At 35.0% G+C, this 24,380-nt stretch overlaps 1 protein-coding gene across 1 annotated transcript; it reads right to left on the bottom strand.

The window, feature by feature from the left end:
* Positions 1 to 1,409: 1,409 nt before the first annotated feature.
* Positions 1,410 to 22,220, bottom strand: LOC140149841 (solute carrier family 23 member 1-like). Its single transcript, XM_072171872.1, has 13 exons — positions 22,078 to 22,220; positions 13,818 to 13,994; positions 12,967 to 13,124; positions 12,714 to 12,805; positions 11,536 to 11,779; positions 11,214 to 11,334; positions 8,589 to 8,745; positions 7,794 to 8,047; positions 4,995 to 5,124; positions 4,419 to 4,568; positions 2,968 to 3,063; positions 2,177 to 2,398; positions 1,410 to 1,581 (listed from the first exon to the last, which is right to left on the bottom strand). Exons 1-13 carry the CDS (start codon positions 22,147 to 22,149, stop codon positions 1,550 to 1,552), a joined length of 1,905 nt encoding a protein of 634 aa, XP_072027973.1. The 5' UTR covers positions 22,150 to 22,220; the 3' UTR covers positions 1,410 to 1,549.
* Positions 22,221 to 24,380: the final 2,160 nt, after the last annotated feature.

Genomic DNA, 24,380 nt, shown 5'->3' with positions numbered 1-24,380 from the left:
ATTTTTCAAAGCTCCTCACACTTTCAAAACTTGTAGATTACAAGTGCATTTCAGTTCTGATGAACACTTATTGGTATTTAGGGTCAGTAAATATCACCTCAAACCTATATAAATTTGTTAATACCAGAATAAGGTTGCTCACGTTCAGAAATTTTACCCCCACAAAAATCAAATTCAGTCTCCTTAAATCGACCATTTTAAGCTAATTCACTACATTATGAGCACAATAATGTAAAGTAATGGAAAGCACATTTTCTGTCAAACAATTATTTTACAAGATCTCCCGACACACCCCAATTAATATTTAGCCCGTGTGGTTCATGCAGACCCCTTACAGACCAGACTTGGAATTTTGCAAAAAAATATTCCATATTAAATGTCAAGTCTGTATCATAAGAGCTGTGTGAGCTTCTAGCTGGAAAATAGGCATATGTGATTGGTTGTTGTCAAAACCTCGTGTTTCCTTCATCCAATCAGAATTGTTTTATATCGAACACTTCTCCCTTAAAACACTTTTTTCATCATGTCAATAGATGACGCAATTCAATGTTTATAGCAAGGCGAATGTGGTAAATATCTTGAAAACGACCTATCCAAAATGTAGGTTTAAAAGTCAAAACCTCAAGTGATCCTTACAATATTTTTTCAGATTTTATGTCATTAAATGAAAGAGCACACTTATATTGTTCATATAATAGACGAATCCAACGAGCCAAGTCATGGTCAGAATTCATCTGGCCATTACTGGGTCCCCGCGGCACCAAACTGGTGTTGCGACTGCCCAATTGGGTGGATTAAAGCCGCATAAAAATCGATGCTATATTGTCTTGTGTTGTAAACATTCATCATTCTATTGTCTACGTATAACACGGGTGATGGAATGCAGTTTAAAATCCCGCCAAGGCCTCATCATTTCACATTTTAGGTGGAATAGACTCGACGGGGACCCGGCTATGGCTGCCATTGAGGTGTAGGAATGCGTGAAATTGGATTCGTCTATACTAACTTCATTTCAATGAGCAATAATTCTCTTTAAATTGCAAATCTTGTGCAAAAAGTTACTATTTTGCCTGTTTTGTCATACGTTATAAATTCAATGAATGACTTTGCTAAAGAGCACTTACAAAATTGATATGGAGTGAGAGAGTTTCTCCGCCCTTAATATTAAATTTTACTGAACCGAATGATTACTGTTGAAGAAGTTTGGCATATTTGTAATGTTTCCACATTTCCCAACTAATACCTAAATATTATAGAATCATCTAAAGTTAGTGAGTTCGAAACAGCAGAGCAATTTTGACAAATGTCATTATTCAGACATTAAGTGCCCCATAGAACTTTAAATGCCAAAATAGCAAATGGAGTGGTTTTTTAATTTATAATTTTTACATTATTATTTCCGTTTAAGATGGACAGAACCAATTCCTGACATTTGATTACTATTATAATTTCAGCACTTTGAGTAAAGAATAACATAATTAAAATTTTATGGAAATCGTACATTGTGGTGTGTAGTATCAGGGCATAAATACACGTATGACGGCTCCGTTCATACAGACTCATTTCCAGCGTTGATTGTCACTAAAAAGAAAGAAATGAGAAATAAATAATCCTATATAAAATATTGTCATGTACAAAGGTCAAGCAATTAACATATTTATTGTTAAAATGAGTGAAAATGAAAAGGAACCAGTAGGTATCGAATATCAGCAATACATATTAACTCATTTATTTAGGGTTCACATTGTAATACGGAACAGCCAATAAAAGCCATATTATAACATTTGCTGATTAGAACGCCCTCAAAAAAATTTTAAATTCTGGTTTTAGTCAATAAAGTACATTGCAAAAATCAAGACTTTAGGTCAATTTTGTCAAAGATATTTTGAAAAATAAAACGACTTTAGGTTATTACGTTTTGTCGAACAGGTCACAGATTTGCGGATACACATAACACCCCCGAGGATCGTACCGTATTACAACCGCGGGAGTAACATGCATGGGAGCTAGTAGTAAATTCCAATTTTCTATGCTTTACCTCACTTGTTCGGCTCAAAATTAAAAGGGAAAATATCTGACAGTAAAAGCTAACATTTTAATGGAAAATAAATAATAATCTATTTTTACAGAAATGTTATAATATGGCTATAAGTAATAAGCATGGAATAACTCTTACCTGTGTTACGTTTGTAGCAATTACAACAACGTGGGCACCTGCAATTAAATCCTCGGAATGTCGGTGAAAATGGTAAATATGAAAATAACTTGACATCTCGGATGTATTTCATTCCAAATGGAAACTCATAACATTTGAGAAGATGTTTCTGTACTTCATCTCCTTCTTCACTGCTACCGAACAGTTGACGCCATTCTTTCATACCTCGTTCCTCATCGGTTCCTAAATGAATATTTCAATATATCGACAAATTCATTTATATTAAAATACTTTCTTTCTTTCTTTCTTTCTTTCTTTTTCTTTCTTTCTTTCTTTCTTTCTTTCTTTCTTTCTTTCTTTCTTTCTTTCTTTCTTTCTTTCTTTCTTTCTTTCTTTCTTTCTTTCTTTCTTTCTTTCTTTCTTTCTTTCTTTCTTTCTTTCTTTCTTTTTTTTTTTCTTTCTTTCTTTCTTTCCTCTCCTTCATTCGATTATTAAGTTCTTGCAATGAATTTGATTTTAACAGCATGTATATAAATTGATACTTGTTGAATGACTTGTACGTTATGATCTAATGGTATTTTTGGAAACTCATACACATTATGAAGTTACGTTAATTTGAAGCAATTAACTTAGACATTCAGCATAATGTTAAAGTTGGCATGCTTTCACTTGTCTTATTGCATGCTTTCATTTGTCTTACTACATGATATGGGAAAGAAGTGACCAAAACAACTATGAAAAATGCCAAAAAACATCCAATGATAATGCTGGTGGAAGGTGACTTGCTTGCGCCTTTTTGGCACTTGTCTCACCTGGGATGGAATTGTCCAAAACAAATCCCACAAAACCTCCCACGAACATACTAGTACTTAACAGCGCGGTAAATATGTTATCAATCTCCATCACACCTTTAAAAAGATAAAAAATGTTTATAATGTTTTAATACTGTTCAGCTTCACAAGACCTGCATTGTTTAAATTTATGCATACTTATCCCAAATGATAAGTTTAGATGTCGGTTTACATTATTAAGTCGTTAAATATACAGTGTGCTTCAAATTTGAAAAGTGCTCATCTGTATATATATATATACATTTGGTAATAAGCTTCAACGAAATTTAAAGGGTTGAAGTCCATCACGAAGATGTCGAAATCCGCCCCAACTTTGGTATGTTTCTATAACACCAATAATGCATCACCCGTAGTAATATTTTCAAATGAACATTCACGATAGAATCAAGTTAGTCAATCAATACGCATGTCGCGTTGCACCGAAATTCCTTCCGAAAATACATTATGCGTATTGCATAACAAAGAGGCTGGATTAACCTTGTGAACTGTATCTATTGTTATGCAATATGCCTATTATCTTGTGAAGGAATTTAATCCTAGAACTACTGGGCCATATTTTGTAACGCGGACTATAAATATCCTTGCGAATATAAATCCTCACACAAAAATGGCGTTGCTTTCTCCAAACACTTATCTTCTTGCGCTGCTTTCTCCAAACGCTATAAATCCCCTTTCACTGCTTTCTCAAAAATGGTGCTTCTTTCACCAATCACTCTTCTCCAGGAAACAGGCTTCTTTAACACTGCTCCACTGTATTTGACAGATGTGCTATTTATAAACCAGACTCCAGAAATTCGACAGAAAAACTTAAATCCTTTAATGAGGAAGAGGACATTTGTGTACTCGAAATCTCCTTCGTTGCTGTATTTAAAATACCTCAATGAGTATCTAACCAGTTTACATACCCAATAGCTCAATGGGTATGTAAACTGGTTAAAAATGTACCTCTTTTTGAAGCACAATGACGACCAACACAATCATGTAGTGTTTACAATCCCTCATGACATTCTGTAAAGTTCAATCTCAAGCTTCCAGCTTGTATACACCAGAAAACCCAAAATCTATTAAAAGACCATTCTGTCATATTACAACACTTCCTGCGGGTGATTCCCAAATCTTATCCATTTCACAATCCAAGAGATTTTCCCACGATGGTGCAATGCACTGAATATTGAGCAATATGGAAAATCCCCTATGATATTAATGACTCTGATTGAGTTTGTTTATTGTAGTTAATGGGGTTTCCCTAAAACATGTTGTAACACACAAACTCTTGTTTGATCACTTCCAAGGTATTCCTCCTTGCCTCATATTCCTCATGCCATACTTCCCGATAACTAATTAAATTAAATTACTCAGTGCACATCACAACACTCAGGCCTTTATTTGGTATAACGTTATACGTGTTATACCTGTATTGAAGAAATTCTTGTTCTCCTCCAATTTGAGCCAGTAAGGTAGTGCAAGTCCTGTAAACAAGGCGAAACCTAAAACAAACAGGTTGCGCGACGAATTCAGGTCGACAAATTGAACATTGGAAATACCAACCGCTACCACCATACCTACGAAAACATGAAGAGGATGACAATTATTAGATTTTCCATGCAAAAAACAGTCAAAGTCTCAGCATCACCCAGACACGCACGATCGAACAATCGGCCCTCGTGAATATGCGAGAATTCTCAGCATACAAACCACGAGGACTTCGACTGTTGACATGGTTGATGGATAGTCTGTATAGTAGTCTGTGATAGCAAGGTGTCAGAAGGCGGTAATTAAACTTGCATATGAAAGGCGAGCGCACGTAAATCATTCACTTTGGCGATAGAAGCTCGTTTTCAAAAAGTTTACATGCAGCGATCTTGTATTTCAGTAATTTCGAGTTGGATTTAATAATAATTAAAACAGTTCTATAAGACTCAAGGTAAACTTATACTGGTTTTAATCAGTTTAAAAAATAATTATGTATTGTAGCCGATTTCACTCACCAAACATAACAAAGAACATGCCTCCAACAATTGGATCCGGAATTGCCACAAACAGTGCACCAAATTTAGCAAAGCTCCCGAAAAATAGCATTACAATACCGCCGCACTGGACAACGCGTCGACTACCGACCTAATGGAATATCAAACAATCATTCATAAAAAATGAGTGATCATTCTCGTCAAAGCAGTGAAAATGTAAATCTTTTTAAAACAAAAATAGGACAAAAAGAAGCAATACCGTGACGAAAAGGTCTCAATTCAAAGAAATCATTTTTTTTATTTTGTTATTTTTTTTTTTATTTTTTTATTTTTTATTTATTTATTTATTTATTTATTTATTTATTTATTTATTTATTTATTTATTTATTTATTTATTTATTTATTTATTTATTTATTTCATTTATTTATTTAGAACAAACGCTTTTATATCAGCGGCACATGTCTACCTGACGGAGCGTTCACAAAATTACTAAAATAAAGAAACACAATAAGCCAACAAAATAAAACATTTAATGAGTAATATTATTGATCCACTAAGCACAATCCCATTTTCATCAACGTGGATGCGCATTTTATCAAACAGACCAGAGCACAAGCAGTCAAATATGACCGAGAAATAAAGTGTGACCGAGAATTTATTAATTTACATATGTGTGATTGTGACTCGGAAATATTAAATTTTCAGTTTTTATAGGAACATTCACTGCATTCGGCAAAAACCCCAATTTGAACAACCAGTTCCAAATATAAAAGAGTTTCCAAAACAATAGAAACAAAAGGAAATTTATTATCGGTTCTGATTTACGTATAAAAAAACATATTAAAGACTAATTGTGCTCTAAAACCGAGTTTTCTCAGCAATTAAATATCAGAGTGAGAGAAATGTTGGTGCGTTGAATATAGCTTTACATTATTTTTGGATGTTTATATCCGTTTTAATATCCTTCGTTTACATCCTTTTTACGCACCGTGTTCACGAGATCAAAAACGTGTCCATGTTGTAATGTAGAACAATTTAAAACTGATTGTTGTTCAAACATTTCATGTGTTTTAAAATAAAACCACGCCGAGTAATAGCTTTCTCCCTTTTTGTTCACAAAGTAAACTTTAATGGCTCTTGAACCCAAATCGCATAATGCTCAGTTTATCCCTTACGTACGCTGTGTCTGGACCAGCAGTGGCGTATTTATTTTGAATTGGGGGATGGAGTTTGAAAAAATTCAAGTATAGTAATCCTTTTAGCGACATAATTTTACGTTCAAATGCGCGCGAAGCGTGCGAAAAAAATGTTGCTATTTTGAAGCTAAACTGGTTAAATATGGTGTAAAAGGAATTGAACCCGCGAAAATTTGTATTTTGGGGGCTAAAATGAGCAAATATGAGGTTAATTTGATCAGAAACCCATTATCAGGCGCCAACATTTGGGGGGATGATTGTATAGACCATCCCCTCTTGATTTATCCCCATCCCCCCCCGGATCTACGCCTATTGACTGTCTTGAATAGCTATTGACCCAACCCCGTGGTTAAGAGTCCAGGAAACAATTCCTGATGTATCATACCCTATATTTAGCTCATCTAATCTTGTAATGAGACAGTGGCAGCCAGGACTTTTTGGAGCCTTTTTTCCAAGTAGTTGGCTGTCAGCCATCACATGAATATATTATGCTTTACTGATTGGTGATTACAATTACAATTGTTTACTTCGTGATATGGCCGCTGAACATAGGAAAATACAACTTTGATATTTTACGATCCACTATCATTCCTTATATCTAGTTTTTAAATGCCCATTCAGTGATCCCAGAAAGAGTAAGAAAATAAAATTGTGCATAGATTGCTTAAGGGATCTAAAATGAGCGTTTATTGCGTTTCGACAGTATTTTTGTGGGACATGAGAGCACCTCGGACCTATCGAATTGCATTCTGAATAACAGAATGTCTTTCTGATATCAAAATAATTTTCATTTTTAAAATCACAATATAATACAAATTTTATGACAAATTATAAAAATTTGATATTTTTCAAATTTTGATATATAACAGTCCTCGAAGTAATTATATAAATCTAATGATATATTTTAAAGTGTATGTAGAAAAAAGCCGACAGTCAATTGAAAATTTTGACATATTGAAGATATGGATTTTGTTTCCCAAAAGACCTAATTTTTTTGGTGTTTTGGGAAAAAAAAATATATCTTCACGAAAGGTCAAAATTTTCATTTGTTCCTCGGCTCCTCATCCCACTTACATACACTTTAAGTATAAATCATCAGATTTATAAAGTTTACTTCAAGTACTGTTAAATATCAAAAATATCAATTTTATGTTTTGCCATAAAATGTGTATTAAATTGCGAATTTCAAAAATCAAAATTATTTGATATCAGAATGACATTATTCGTATTCAGAATGCAATTCGATATGTATGATGTGCTCTGATGTCCCAAAATAAATACTGTCCAAACGTTCATACCCCAGCCCTTAAAAGTAACAGAAAGGTCACAAAATAATTGTCATTACGTATTTCTGAAAAATTTAGCAAAAAGCGAAAAGAAAAACAACAGCACATCTCTGATAATAACAAAGGTGCCAAAATCTGAATTTTGATTATTTTTACGACTATGCTGATGAGGAAACCACAGAATAAACCTTTAAAGCTATTTATTTACATATGCATAATAATATTATGCTCTCCAATTTAATATATCAAGACTGTCTAATAGGACTGGAGGTTCTCAGTATATAGAAGCAATTATTTCTTCACAAATTTTATACCAGGTAATAATTAATAAACAAACCTTCGTAATACCAATGGCGCCGATATTTTCACCACAAGACGTAGTCCCGTTCCCAGAACCCCATGCGCCAGCAAGAATAGAGGCAATACCCTCGACCATAATGCCACGGTTCACAGCATACACAGGAGGCGGAGGGGCTCCTGCTAACCTCGCACATGCAAAGTAATCACCGATAGATTCTACTACAGATGCAAGTACACCTGCTATCATTCCAAACACGCCAGCTACGGTGACTGTTGGAACGCCCCATTGTCCTAGAATTATAAAAGAACAAGGTGGATTTAGATGGTAAACAATAAAAAGAAGGTATTTTTAGTTCAGCTATCAGTTCACTTTTCGATGAACATGATGAATTGGAAGAAAGAGTCTGAACACCGCGCATGTGCATAAGTATTAAAGCCGTTTCTGATTAGCCTCCAAAATGTATACCAGTCTCGCAAATAGCTTATAACCTTAGTGAAATTCTAGGTATTAGATGGTCTGAACAAACCGTGAGTTGTAGCAGTGGGGCAAGTCTGCCGCGTAGCCATGCAGCTTTTTAGTGTGAGGGTGCAAAGCCAAATTTTCTACGCCACTGGGACAAGGCCATATTGAGGGGAGCGGTGGCCAAGTCCAACTTAGTCCACAAAAAGCAAAAAACACGTCTATTTCTACAATACAATGTTTTAATGATTTATAGTTCTCCTTGTAAAGTTACCATGGTTACAGAAACAGCGTTACAGTTACAGTTGTTCTTTTAAGAGCATTCAAAGTAGATAGAATAACATACTATTACTAAGTATATACGTTAGGTACCTGGATATGGAAATCTAAACCAAGCTGATTGTTGTAACACTTCAATCCTGATATCGGTTCTTGCCTCATAACCATAAGTGGCAGGATCATTTGGAAATGCTCCTGCTATAGTCAAGATGTATGAAATAAACCAGGCAATCGTGACAGATAAAATAACCTGCAATAAGATCGTTTTAATCGTTCAGTATAAAATAAGAAATACTGATTTTATCAATAGTAGAAAGCTTGCTTGTGTACCAGTATCTGAGAATGAGAGAGGACACTCCAACCGCAAAGCTACATAGTCATGATTGTCAAGTGACAAGCCGGTTTGCCAAATTGTTTAGTGACGAAGGAGCGGCTGGGACCAAGTCGCTGACAACATGTGATCATATGTCTATTCACAAAACTAGATGACAAATGTAAAACGTCTTTTCTCATCTTACTGATCAAAATACGTATTTCTTTCATATTCTAATATTTTTAATTACGTTTTAAACGCAAAATCCATATGTAATAGGGTTGCTTATTCACATTTGGTATACATTTTTTATAATTTATGGTGATCAACAGCTGCATGCATGGCGGGCTATAATTCTATCGATACTATTGGTACCAAAATGTGATTCGCAATTCGATGGTGCACTATATTGCGCATCCCGTTTAGCACGATTCGCGATTCGTCACTTAATTAGACAAACATGACAAAGGAGTCAAAAACTACAGATTACGATTCCAAATCTGTCATAGCCATTTACTATTGAGAGCCCACGTGGATAGGTTTGTGGTGTTGGAATATCCTTCCCATAGCTATCTGGGATGTGCAAATTAGAGACATCTTTTTGAAATGTAATTTTAGTAAAGCGCCACTGAATTATTGCTTATTTATTTTGTTGCCTGCTCTCTTTCGTGCCGTCCAGTATCGCGTCATTTACATGTATTTATTCAATCTGACTCTGGCATGTACATGGTACACCGTAGTATAGACGAATCCAACGAGCCAAGTCATGGTCAGGATTTGGTAGGCCATCTTTGGGTAGCCGCTAGCACCAACCTGGTGTTTTGAGCGCCCAATTGTGAAAATAAAAGCCGCCTAACACCTAGAGAAGATGCAAGGACGAAGAGGGTAAATAGAATAATATATACAATAGAGATAACCCGCAGGTAATCCCGTCGCATCTATTCATACATAGTCCTTTTGTTCGCAAGTACATCCATTTGTAGCGTTTGATATGGTGTATGAATAGATACCGCGTGTAATTAATCCGATTATTATATGGCACTTCAACAGCGAATAGACCATGTAGAAGTTGTGTATTTTGCCGAAGGGAACTGTATTGTGCAGTAGGTAAACTTTAATCATTCTTTTGTCTACCTGTGTTTTCGGGGAAGGCTTAACACGGGTGATAGAATGCACTTTAAAATTTCCGCCAAGGCCGAATCATTTCACATTTTGGGTTCATTGTAGCCGACGGGTACCCAACTAAAGGCTGCTAGTCAGGTGTAGGAATGCGTGGATTTGGATTCGTCTATAATACAGCTATATACATATAATTTCCTGCTTATGTTTCTGTTGGCTTTTGCTGGTATTGCTTTGGTTTGTATTATTTTGTTAATGAAGATTGATGATACATAAACTGTACATAAGAATAGAACTATACAAATCAAATCAAATCAATCAATCTTTATTTCATTCAAAATACAACAATACAATAACAGTAAAACAACACATTTGAATGAGGAGATGCTCAGAAGGCCAAAAAGGTCTGAACAAGCACCCCCTTAACCTTAGCCTAAGTTTCTTAATTTGTCTAATAAAATACAATTACATACATACAAACACCCCCCACCCTCTTTCATACATTCATGTAGAACGAACTAAGCAGGAAAAAAATGATGAATAAAGAACATGCAGAATATAAATTAGGATTTCATAACATTTGCTCACGTACGTATATCGTACGTATACTGAACATGCTGAAGTCAAGAACGACGGAGCAAAATATTTTTGTTTCTGTACTATAGGCTAATGAATGATTCAATTTAAGTATTGCGATTTAGCCGTCACCATCAATGCGAACGGTCACGATCTTCAAAGTTGTATATCTTTACAATAACAATAACATCAAATATCTCAAGGACAATATTGTTCAAGGTTGCGCCGCAGGCTTACAAAGAAACAATATTGTTCAAGGTTGCGCCGCAGGCTTACAAAGAAACAATAGCAATCAAGGTTGCGCCGCAGGCTTACAAAGAAACAATAGCAATCAAGGTTAAACTTTAAATTAACACCCGATAGAGGGCAGGGCCTGAAGAATGAGGGAAATTATGGGTAAATATTTAACGGAATAAACTGCTAATCATATTATTTAGATTTATTCCGTTAAAAATCTTATTTTAACTTATCAAATTACTAGATTTTATATTCTCTGGTGTCAAATATTTATTCACAACGTTGTAAATACGCTTAAATACGATTAATAACAACAGAGGGCGCTATCACTTTTTCTCATAAACTGCGCATATGATCAGTTTAAGATCATTTGTAAACTGACTATATACGGCAGTTTAGTTGGGAGACCAGGTTGGGCTGTTAGTATGTTGTTATTATGTAATACCAAGATAATAAAATTATAATATACCTACCGGGTAGAGTTTGAAAACGGGATACCGTACAACATGGCATTTTTCTTCAGACGAGTATCCTGCGCACGGAACAAGGAATCCCGATGTATACTGCGACATTAACACCATCAAGATAATCGTCCTGTTAAAAAAGAGACAAATATTTTATATCGGTATTTCTAATAAACTGTAAGCCTATTTCCTAGCAAGTTATTGGTCAAACCCGTATCACAAGACTCGCGTGACGATACTACCTGCTCTTCTTTAATTATTAAAGACACTTCCTAAAAAGCGAAACAGACATACACAATAAAATCCCGAAATAATAGTCAACATTACTTACAAAACTGCTATACCCCAATGCTTTCCGGCGTAGTCTGCAGCTGGACCAAATAGTGATAAAACAACAAGGGTGATCGTCGGGGCTATAGATAGTGGACCTATATAGTTAAGCATTAATCCAAGGATTCCAGTAGCCCCAATGAACACTTGGAAACACGAAGACACCATGATAGATCCTTGCAATTCAAGTATTCTGCTCTGCCATTCTGCCGTTACATTGGCTTTTTCTTCAGCAGTTGCATTTTCTGATGTATGAGAAGAATAACTTAACTAGGTTTATTATATTATAGTACATACATTTTAATTCGCTGGTAACCAGTATTTCCACAAATGAATAGAGCATAACTATAAAAACTCATAGGCGCGTATATTAATGGCCCTTACAATATTTTCTCATGTTCTCGAATAACATAATATGAAATCATATAGGCCTAGTACAAAATTAATAAACTAATGCGGCCTATACACGATCAATTTGATGGAACAATCTCATCAAGACCCTAGATACAAGAGTAGATACAAAATCTGCCATTGTGCACTGTATACACGAACATCAATAGTGATTGTATTGTCCAACCGTCAATAAAATCAAACTAGATTAGATCTCTTCAATAATATTGAAATTCAACATTCATTTTTATCCATTATAAATCCCATGATGTAAAGTCTCTAGGGTGTATTCACTGATGCCTAAATACCCCCACAGAAGCAACTGGACATCATGAAAGTAAAGCTCAGTTTACCTAAACTGGTTTAAAATTAAGCACAGGTTCTAATGGGAGAGTGCCCGGGGAGAGTGTCGAATCATGCTAAATGGCAAGCCATGATTAGGAGGTGAACAAACTTTTGTGATCCAAAAAATTGTACTTGCCAATGCAAATTTGGGCAACTATAGGGCGACATACTTTTGGTCATAACTTTGTAATAACCTGCCGACATGGTTGGACCATCATTTTTAAAGAAAATTGTCATCTTTCATTTTATTGCATTTTGAAGGAGATATTGTATGGCTAAGCCAAAAACATGAAAATAGCGTCTGCACAGTGTTTTTGATGTTTTCCATAATGTCTGAGACCTACCCATTCTTAATATGGCAGGTGCCACCCTTTTTAAGTACAGATTACACATGTATTTCGAAAATATCAAATAGCCAATATATATTTTAATACAGTTCCTTACCATTAAGAGGTGCCGGACAATCTCCTCGTAGAGACAGAATGGCAATAGCAGGAACCAGGAGACAATAGGTGCCTCCTTGTACAATGGGTAATCTGGTTTTTAAACAAATCAATAATAGTAAGCAAGTTTTATCTTCAACGCACTCACAGTTCAGTATCAGCAACATCTTTTCTACATATCAGAAAAATATTATGAAAATTAATACACGCTAATCACGCCGTTTTTATGGTTAAAAATTGAAACGGTTACGAACCTGCAACCAAATGTTGTCTGTAATAATGTTGCTATACCAGATACGAAGAAAATGGTACCAATGAGTTCACTAAGTGCCACAAGATCGTTTCGAATACAAAGAGCCTCGGATAAGAATAGTGGAACGGCAACTGTGCCACCAAACATAGTAAGGTAGTGCTGTTATAAAAACACAACGTAACATAAAAAAAACTTAAGTTGTTTTTTAATATCCGTGATTTCCTACAAATATCATGATTGGTGCAAACTTTACGCTTCAAGACTGAACAAATTGTTTAGATCAAGGAGTTTTAATCTAAACGATGTTGATGACGTCATCTAAAAAGATGTAGTTGGTATGGCAAAATAATTAATTTTGAGTTAAGACGAAGTGAACAAATTAGTGTTTTGTCTAATTGTTTTCAGCAACGTAATATAGTTGAATCGTAGGAACTGTAACTCCAATTTCAATGGATTTTGTAGCATTTACCTATATTAAATTAACAAACATACTTGGGAGGAGGCAGTATTGAATATTCATATTTCGTTTTAATATAAGACCTATCAATGACTTTTTAACGTCCAGCTTGTCGGTTTGCTAATCATAACATTTAGTTGAAATTGATGGGAACAAATGGAATATGCACATGCACTTAATGGAGCATTGGAAACAGCCCCAAAATAATACAACAAATAACGACGAAAAACCAAATGTTGATAGTGTGCTTTTTGTTAGCTATATATGCTTTGAAGTCCAAATATGAAATATTCTTTACGTATTAGGACGTACGTATGTAATACGCGTATAGAAATCTGAAAGAATGCGTTTATTTTATTATTTCTTCAATTTTGTTTAACACTCAACAATCTTACCTGAAACCCCAGAATAATTGACGTTGACCACGGTGGAACATCTTCTACAGCGAAACTTAAATCACCTTTGAATTTCTTTAGGATTTCATTTGCTTCCAATTTGGTATCCAATTTGGCATCTAAAGATGACGCATCGTAGTGGTTTCGACCAGTGCTGTCATTTACCGTAGATGCGCCCTGTTAAGCATATAAATAAACTTCTCTTTGAAATGGTTCCCTTAAATTATGTTAATATTAATAGGACTCTGTCATAGGTCATGTACATTGTATTTAGTAGAGTAACAGTGCTAATGTTCCGTGACCAGATATGCCTGAAGGACATTGAACAAAATTGCGATGGGCTGGTAATTGTAGGGGTTAATCATGTTCAAGCAGGGGTCAAAAGTAGCAAAATATTACAATCGTGTTGAAAAGTATGTGCAATTATTTGTCTGGTCATAAGGAATCTAAACATGTATAGTTTTACTGGCAAAGTTTAGTTTACGACGCTATGGGATAAGAAATCTAAACACGTATAGTTTGCTGTATCTGCAAAGTTTTGTTACGACGCTGAAAACCCACATTCAGCAAATAAAGTATGGAGTTTGTTCAAAATCGGATCACTTCGTCACTCCTAGCACACCCTCTTCATGGTCTGGGAGCGGGGGCAGCCAACGCACATAGACGTTGGTACCGCATGGCTGTCCCACATAGGCAAACTATGTTGTTCAGTGTGCCGGGGACTGTACTGGTCATCCTTTTCATTAGATTGTTTGTTTATTTTCAATTTCCCTCCCCTTGTGGATTTCCCCTCTTTGTGACCTGCTTTGTGATATATGTTTTAAGTGCCTTTCCCAGGTCTTTTTTTCTCATTTGGCTCGCCATCCTTTTTTTTTTTTGCTGTTATTAGGCATATCACCTCAAAAATAATCGCAGCAGAAACACGTTATTTAATGTTCCTACATTATTGAGCTTTATTAAAGCATCAAAAATCAAAAAACAGAATTGAAATCGGTCAATGCATTGTGACGTAGTGTCAATTTTATAATAAAGATGCTCGTAGATGGAATGAAATCCTGCCACAAATGGCTGTAATGACAAAATTGGCACATTTCGAGATTTTGAAGGTATATTTGGACGCTTGCTTGAAAAAGCAGCGTTAATATAAATATCACATGTTCAATGCCTATCTTTCCTGACTTCGTTACAGAAAACAAAATTAAAAAATCTATCATTGAATAATTATAATAAATTAACCAAATATACTATTTTAGCAATTTCAATCTGCAGACAAATTAAATCTCAAAAATGACTAAGTTCAGCTAATTAATATGCAAAATTGATGCCAATAGAAAACCGTACATGATATAAAGGTGCGGGTTTTTTGCACACATATGTATGCAAAGTTCTTTCAATTGATAACAAAAAATACACAAAAAGTAATTAATTATGCAAATTAGGTAATTACAGCTAATTATGTATTTATGATTTTATTATGCAAATTAGGCATGAGTAATTTTAGTTTTTTTTTCAATATTTAATGAACGTCTGTTCATTCATCATAAATTTTTTAAGTATGATCCTGTTATGAGGTTGAATAAATGAACTGCAGTTAATTATTTAAAAACAATACAAAAAAATAAAAAGTTTGACATTTTGACGGTGTCTGGAATATAATTTTAATTTTACTGTAAACATGGTATGTGTCACCATTACTCAAAGCCATGTCCGAAAAGTAAAAATTAACATTCAGTTGCAATGAGACTTTAAATTAACATTTTGTCATCTGGATTAACATGGGAGGACAATCAGTAAAAGCAATAGCCATTTTACTGTACCGCGTATACAAAAATAGTATGGCCTTGGACACACACAATGGCTTAGTGCTATTGTGGTTTGGAAAATTACTCCCTAAAAATATCATTGATTAATGTTTTGCTTCAATTAGTTTTAGGGAAGTGTTTCATTCTTTGTCGACGGAATTAATTTACATGCTAAGAAAGATTAGTATTTCAGCTAAATGGTGGTAGTTCCTTTACTTCAATAGGCCTATATTTACTAATTTATGAGCGATCTTCAAAAATCCATAAAAACAGTCAGTAGCTCTTAAACAAAACAATTTTTAATTTTTGAGGACCCGATGTTAGCCTCGGAAAGGCTTCACACACCATATATTAAAAATTTAAACAATTTGGATAAATGAAGCATATGAAGAAATTCATTTAATGACATGGATGTTTTCTAAAATTGGCCAAATTTGAAGCGCGCCCTTTTCAATTCACTGTTATGCTTGCATGCACAGTGTAGCAGAATTATTGTGCAGCCACTGTGACATACCTACTTATTGTTTTTCACACCTGTCCTAATCCACTCGAGCCTCCACTGATATTTAGATTTCTTTTATTCTTTGAAACAATGCAGCTTTTTATCCCTTTTTATAATTATAGTGGTCTCTACTATATTGAGAGCAGGTCTCTAACTCCATTCCTTGAAAAAGAACAGTCTTGTCTTTTCGAAACGTCGGGTTTTAAACTTTGTTTATACGTTTTGTGTTATTTCCCCATTGGGTGTTGTGTTATATTTCCCTGTTTTTAATCATCACAAAATTTCTAAATGAATATTTTGTGTTTTTGGATGTGTTACTTGCACTGTGACACCTCCAAACCATAAAGTACTCAACAAAAGGGGAACTGTTAATAATAGCTACTGATGACTATTAACATTATTTTGTTAATCCCCATTCAACTCTGTTTAATTGGCAGAATGTATCCTAAAGTTCATAACGTATTCCTATTTATACTAATTTCAAAAGAACCACTTCATAGACGCATTGTGCCCTACCTTCAAATGTATTCTATTCTACAGCTAAGCCCTATATTCATTTTTAAATGTAATGATTGACCTGATAGCCTCTATCATTTTCAAAGTCATTATTTAGGAATCTACATCCTTGTCAATGTACATGATTTTGGAGTCAGACTTAAGTACAGAGTAAAATCCATGATTTTCATTTCCCTCTTGTAAAATTATTTCAAGAGATATTGACTTTTTACTTGTTTGCTATTTTGAAATAGTTATTTACTTTTATATTTAGGAGAAAATTCGGTGAAAATCGCATGTTCGAAATTCTGCATAATTGTATATAGCCAGAATTTCCCAATTTTGCAAGGGGCGTTCACATTATGACGTCAGATTCATAGTGACAATATGTGAGGAATGTTTGTACTTATATTGGTTTCACTGGATAGAGGAGACCATAGCTATACATTATCACCAAATATAACGGTATGTGACAACGTTTACAATTGAAAACTATAGTCCGTGTTAAAAAAATATGGATCAGTAGTTCTCCTTTTATACTAAAATTTGTATGCAACTGTCGAATTTTATACAATTTGCCGATATTATATGCACATCACATAAGGTGGTTTTAAATGCAAATTAAAGATATATGGATCGTTTTCATCTTTGGCACAGAAGAAGATAATAATTTGTTAAAATTTTCGGCAGTGTTTTCAGTACCCTACCTCCTCTGATTATTGCTCTCCAGGGACTGAGAAATTTCAGACCTGGAAACTACCCTCATGCGGTTGAAATTGCACATGTCCAAATAAATAAAAAATCGTTCAAAAACATCACGAATGACCTCTGCTGATTTTCCCGTAAAAAGTTTGTAAGTAATATTGAATCTGTGGCTGGGATTTTTTTTTACGGGAAAATCAGTGGAGGTGCGCAGGAACATGACTCAACATGTGAGTATACTTTTATTAGGACAAATGAAGTGATTTGCGACAAAAACAGGAAAAAACCAACTTTCAATGTGATTGGTCAGAAGCCAATAGCGACTGCTTTGTTACCATGGGAACGGTTTTATTACCTTCATAACATGGCAAACATATCCCTTCATAAGTACAAACTCACTTGAGATTGTATCATGAAAGGTTTTGGAGATATTTGCAAAAATGTTGGAATTCATGATTTCCCTAAACCTTGCCTTTAACACCACCTTAATTACGGAATTTACAAGCATCTTATGAGAATTTACGCGATTGTGTAACATGTTAAGAAATGTAGGCATCTGTGTGCATTTTTACTATGGGGAGTTTGTATGCGTTTTTGTATTATGATTAACATTTTAAAGCATTAATAAATAGGCCTACCGTGAAACTTGATATCAGTAAACCAGGTATGTACACGTACATTTATCGAGCTGCAGCTGGTTAAAAATGCAATTTAAGTAGACGGATTTACATTTTAATTGAAAACCTACCTTTCTATAAAAAAAATAAATCCAAATATATCTGTGACGCAACTTTTTAATTACCAGTGAACCTGGTGTGTACTTTATCCTATGACAATAAACAATTGACAATGACAATTCAAAATATGAAAAAATATCGAGTCATGTACGCTTTCAAATGAAATGTATATATTTTATGTAGCTATTTGGTTATGACAGAAAAAGTCACATCACAAATTAATAAGAGCAGTCAAGTTAGCTCAATCGTTAAGGCGTTCGACTATGGTGCGAGAGGTTGCGGGTTCGAACCCTGGCGGTGCCTAATATGCTCTCGTGGAAAATTGAGTTAGCTTGAAATGCCCCTGGACAAGGAACTTACTGCTAATTGTCTCGTTGTAACCCGTACGAAACTCGGGGAGCTGATCCTGGTTGCGATGGTTATGTGGAATGTCTAGGGTGTGCGCTCTTGTAGCAGCAAAGTCCCTGATTTGTTGTTAAATGGTTTATGGAATGATGTGGGGCCGTAGTGGTCAGCGACAACCTGTAAAGTGTGCTGAGGCTTGTGGATCAACGTCTAGGCGTTGTGCCTGTGCGTAGCGCACCATAAATCACTGCGCTTTTTTTTTAAAGCGCCATTTAGTTAACCTATGTTTATAATTTGCAATATACTTAATCGTGTGAACAATCGTGTAAAATATTAATTTCAACAACTCTCCCTATAGTTTTGTACAGGAGCCAACCGTTGTTAAACAGTGATGAATCCACACTTTTGCAGTAAGCGTATACGCGAACGCCAGCGCACGTCCGCGTTTTTGTACGCATTATGTAGCGCGTGAAAAAAATTCAACTTTTTTTTGATGTGAGGCTTTGGATCACGAATGCCCCTGTGTGAATCCACACTTTTGCAGTATCACGCACGTCCGCGTTACGCATGAGCGCGTTGAATTCTGGAATATGTATTTTGGTAAGCTATTGATTCGGATAAAAAGATTGCCGTTTTATTCAATTTTATTGCTGATATCAACAGAAATCACCGATCTTTTTGTAAGGCTGACTGTCAATGATTAACTGACATTCCGCATGGAATAATCGGGGAAATAACCATGTGAATTATACGATCTTAAACTTGTTTTCGTTGTTGAAAGGGATTAAATCATGTTTCACCGTTGTTCATCACCGATTAACAACTCGCGTCCGGCGCGTCTGCGTGGTTTACTTCGCTCGGGCAGCTAAAGCTGTCCTCGCGAAGTAAACCACTCATACGACGCGGACGCATCGTTGTTAATCGGTGATGAACAACGGTGAAACATGATTGAATCCCTAAAGAAACAACAGCACGTTGGCCTTCGCGATGATGTTACGCCCACATCAAAAAATTGCAAATGATAATAATTACAATGATGTACTAGTATATTCAAGATAATAAAACTAAACATGCTTGCAAAATAAAGTAGTCAATAGATGGAGAATTTTGTTCTGCGTACTTTATTACATCATTCGGCACGATGCGACTTAATTGCACTAAGCTATACAGTCTCAACGCAGGACAACCGATTCTTTTGTTCTGCAAGGTTCACTCAGTCATTTAATGAGGCAATACAAACGATCGAATTTGGTATTCAAATGAACAAAATTTTGAGTTACACCTTTTCAATGTAAAATTTTTTTCTCGGCCAAATGAAAAGCAATAATTTTCATTTTTCAGTAAATGTCAGGAAAAACTGTAATGCTTGATACTGTATTTTTTTCAAATCCTAGTGTTAAACTTAGGCGTGAAATTCAGTCATTTAGTGTAAGATTTTCGATTTTGATAGGCTTCAACTCTGCCAGCGAGCCTTTTTTTGGATCAACCTTTTAGCTTTTCAAAGTAATATAGTTGGCTAAGGAAGAATTTTTCCCAACTTTCTAACGCACATCACCGTGAGCGATATATCATAGTTTTGTCAGAATTTTCGTTTTGATTTCACCATTTTTTACTGCCGGCTGAAAAATTTTCAAAATCAACACGTGAAATCCGAGGCATTGTAAATCGATATCCCTGGGTGCCATTATGAAGACCGGTCTGGCTAAAGTGTTGCCAGAACTTCAATATAGCAAAGAAATTCCCAGGCCTAGCGCTCCTATGACACTGTGAGTGATTAATTATTTGATTCCATCATCACCGTGATCATCGGACCAATGTGTTGAAATTTGCTTCTCCTCAAAACAACTTTGCCCAACATTTGGTTAAAAAAATCAACAATCTATTCTTACATGCAATATTTTAAACAAAACTTTCATTTACAAAACGTAAATATTACGCTGTATGTTTTATCAAGCAAACTGTTTGGAACACACTTCCAAATAACCTTCGTAACATCCCCAGACTTTCGTTACCGTATTTTAATGCCAGCTCCAAACCAATTTTTGTAAATTTATTGTTTTTATGTTTGTTTGTCAATTTCGTGCTTTACGCGCTTTGAGTTCCTCATCGGAAGAGATTGTGCCTTATAAGAACCATTCATTATCATTGTTAACTTAAACCTGTTCAAGCAATTAATTAAAAGTGCTTGCCTAAAAACAGAATAACTTGGATGTTAATACTTGACCTAGTGTTTCAATTGTCATGAAGGTGACTGGGTATGGTGCCTTTTGTTTGTGTTTGTTTGAAACTGCTTTTGGAAAACCAGCGAAAGTCATAAGAAAGCAGCCAAAACAATACAAGGTTAAACATGGAAGTTTATAAAAAAAATCTATTAAATAACCTAAAGGAAAAAAAAAACATAATTGTGGCAACAATGAGCCTTGCATTGAAAGTCATATTTAAAATGTGTTGAGTACCACCCCAAAGTTTCCCTACATTCACCCCCTACTACCCACCTCACACACCTCTGCGAAGCAACCTAAAAATCGATTTCCATTATCTAGATCAGTATATTATTGAAAAATAACACCTTGATGATTTGCAAAAGTTCATTCTACAAATCGCATACTTTGCAAACTTGCTTAATTTATTGTTGTTAATGAGTTATGTACGTTTTACAAAAGTGTTGTTGTTTCAGCCCTCTTTACGACGTAACTCAAGAACCGCAGCACCTATAAAAGTATATCTGTGATATTTTAATTCTTTTACACGCTCGCTATGAATTGAGCAATGCAGTTTTTGCCGGCGCCGGTGACTACCATTCGTAAGATGCTGTGAACTACTAAATCACAACAGTTTAAAATAGTTAATAACTTTAAGATGGCCTAATCACTGCGCATCATCAGCGCATGATACGTCCGTTGTCATTGATAGATATTGACTCCGTAGAAAGGCTTGAAAATGAGGGAGTTTCGTAAAACCGAGCGGTCAATTGTTAAAATTCAAAAAGTGTGTGATAGCTGATATGTTCCTCAACATTACCAGTTATTTATTTACGTTTGAGTTATGCGTTAAAGTACCCAAAAAAATCAGTTCCCGACGATACAGTTTTTTCAGGGACACCCTGTAAGCAACGTAACCAGAACAAACAAAGGGGATCTATTATGATACAGCTACGGAAAATTGAAACGTAACAAGAAAGAAATTTTGTCATGGAAAGAATTAGGCGTATTAATCCCAGCCCATTTAATCCCATTAATTTAGCCTTCCCCACTAATTGGTTAATGGATTGTAGTACGACCTACATCATCAAATTCAGTGATTTGGAGATATCGAATACACCGGTCCCTCCACAACCCCCGCGAAATGCCCGCACGCAGCCTGCTTATTAAGCATTGAGACAAACATAACTATATAAAACATTTCATTTGCTAACGTGTAGTGTCCATTTTACCCTAAAATAGCCCCTGCATGCTATCGTACACGTACATTCTTCTCCAACTAATAGTACGCAATTGTTAATCTATAAAATGGTACTAAAACCTGTGCGAACAATTTGAAAAAAAATATTATAAGTTGAGGCTACAACACGATATTTGTATTTGAAAACGTATACATTTATATAGACACGCAAATCATGTACGTTCATTTTTATGTTTTTTGCAATACATTATTTGCTTCTTCGTTGCAATTCGTACCTGCATATCCTTTTCTTCAACAGAGCTGTTTAGTTCTACATATTCACCGGGGTTATCCTCCATCTCTAACATGTTAAACGATGTACGGAAAACGAGACCTCTCAATCTGTTTTTATCCAAAGTCTTTCACACCAACAGCAACATCTAGGCCTATACTATATACTACATTCATGTGCGGTGTCTGTGTCTCCGGCTATGTGTTTCGCTGCGCTGTGACGCATCGATGCGATATTTGTTGACCGGGTGGTTTTAAAGATCATGCGAGGTCAAATGTCAAAATTTCAAACTTCATCCAATCGGGCTCAAACTCTGTGGATGAATCCTCGATACAAGGGGAACATCGAGGTCAACCGATGTCAAATGTCATTTAGGGGCTAAATTTAAACTTCAACCGATTGGGCTTAAACTTGGTGGGTGGAATCCTTTGTATGAGGAGAACACGACAACAAATTAAATCGAGGTCATCCGAGGTCAGGGGTTATCCAAGGGCTAACGTTTAAACTTCGCCCGATTGGGCTTAAACTGGGTGAAAGTAATTTTCCATATCAAGTATGAACAAATTCAAATCGAGGTCACTCGAGGTAGAAGGCCCATATGGGGTCAAACGTTAAAGTATGCCCAATTGGGCTTATACGAGGTGTTATCAGTAGGTATATCACCTCAAAAATAATCGCAGCAGAAACACGTTATTTAATGTTCCTACATTATTGAGCTTTATTAAAGCATCAAAAATCAAAAAACAGAATTGAAATCGGTCAATGCATTGTGATGTAGTGTCAATTTAAAGATGCTCGTAGATGGAATGAAATCCTGCCACAAATGGCTGTAATGACAAAATCGGCACATTTCGAGATTTTGAAGGTTTATTTGGACGCTTGCTTGAAAAAGCAGCGTTAATTTAAATATCACATGTTAAATGCCTATCTTTCCTGACTTCGTTATAGAAAACGAAATTAAACAAATCTATCATTGAATAATTATAATAAATTAACCAAATATACTATTTTAGCAATTTCGGCCAATCTGCAGACAAATTAACAAGTTCAGCTAATTAATATGCAAAATTGATGCCAATAGAAAACCGTACATGATATAAAGGTGCGGTTTTTTTTGCACACATATGTATACAAAGTTCTTTCAATTGATAACAAAAAATACACAAAAAGTAATTAATTATGCAAATTAGGTAATTACAGTTAATTATGTATTTATGATATTATTATGCAAATTAGGCATGAGTAATTTTGGTGTTTTTTATTTAATATTTAATGAACGTCTGTTCATTCATCATAAATTTTTTAAGAATGATCCTTTATGAGGTTGAATAAATGAACTGCGGTTAATTATTTAAAAACAATACAAAAAAATAAAAAGTTTGACATTTTGACGGTGTCTTGAATATAATTTTCATTTTTACTGTAAACATGGTGTGTGTTACCATTACTCAAAGCCAAGTCCGAAAAGTAAAAATAAAAATTCAGTTGCAATGAGACCTTAAATTAACATTTTGTCATCACGATTAACATGGGAGGACAATCGGTAAATGGAACAGCTATTTTACTGTACCGCGTATACAAAAGTAGTATGGCCTTGGACACACACAATGGCTATTGTGGTTTGGAAAATTACTCCCTAAAAATATCATTGATTAATGTTTTGCTTCAACTAGTTTTAGGGAAGTGCTTCATTCGTTGTCGACGGAAATAATTTACATGCTAAGAAAGATTAGCATTTCAGCTAAATGGCGGTAGGTCCCTTTACTTCAATAGGCCTATATTTACTGATTTATGAGCGATCTTCAAAAATCCAAAAAAGAGGCAGTAGTTCTTAAACAAAACAATTTTTAATTTTGGGGAACCTGATGGTAGCCTCGGGAAGGCTTCACACACCATATATTAAAAATTCAAACAATTTGGATAAATGAAGCATATGAAGAAATTCATTTATCGACATGGATGTTTTCTAAAATTGGCCAAATTTGAAGCTTGCCCTTTTCAATTCACTGTTATGCTTGCATGCACAGTGTAGCAGAATTATTGTGCAGCCACTGTGACATACCTATTATCAGTCGTACTGACTGAAGGCCAAAATCACCTTTTACCCAAATCCACAAGAATGCACAACACAAATACACTGTTTGATTAAGCTAACAAAATCTAAGTTTTTAATTGAAAGTAAAATACGATTGGTACAATAATGACAACAAATGCACATACAAAATAATCACACAGTCACAATTTTAGCTACTCAGTACTTAAAGCAATAATGTGTCATTTGCATAAAGAATAGATTCTTATTTAAAT

Source organism: Amphiura filiformis, chromosome 4, assembly GCF_039555335.1.
Source record: "Amphiura filiformis chromosome 4, Afil_fr2py, whole genome shotgun sequence".
NCBI lineage: Eukaryota > Metazoa > Echinodermata > Ophiuroidea > Amphilepidida > Amphiuridae > Amphiura > Amphiura filiformis.
This window is presented reverse-complemented; position numbering and strand designations above follow the sequence as displayed.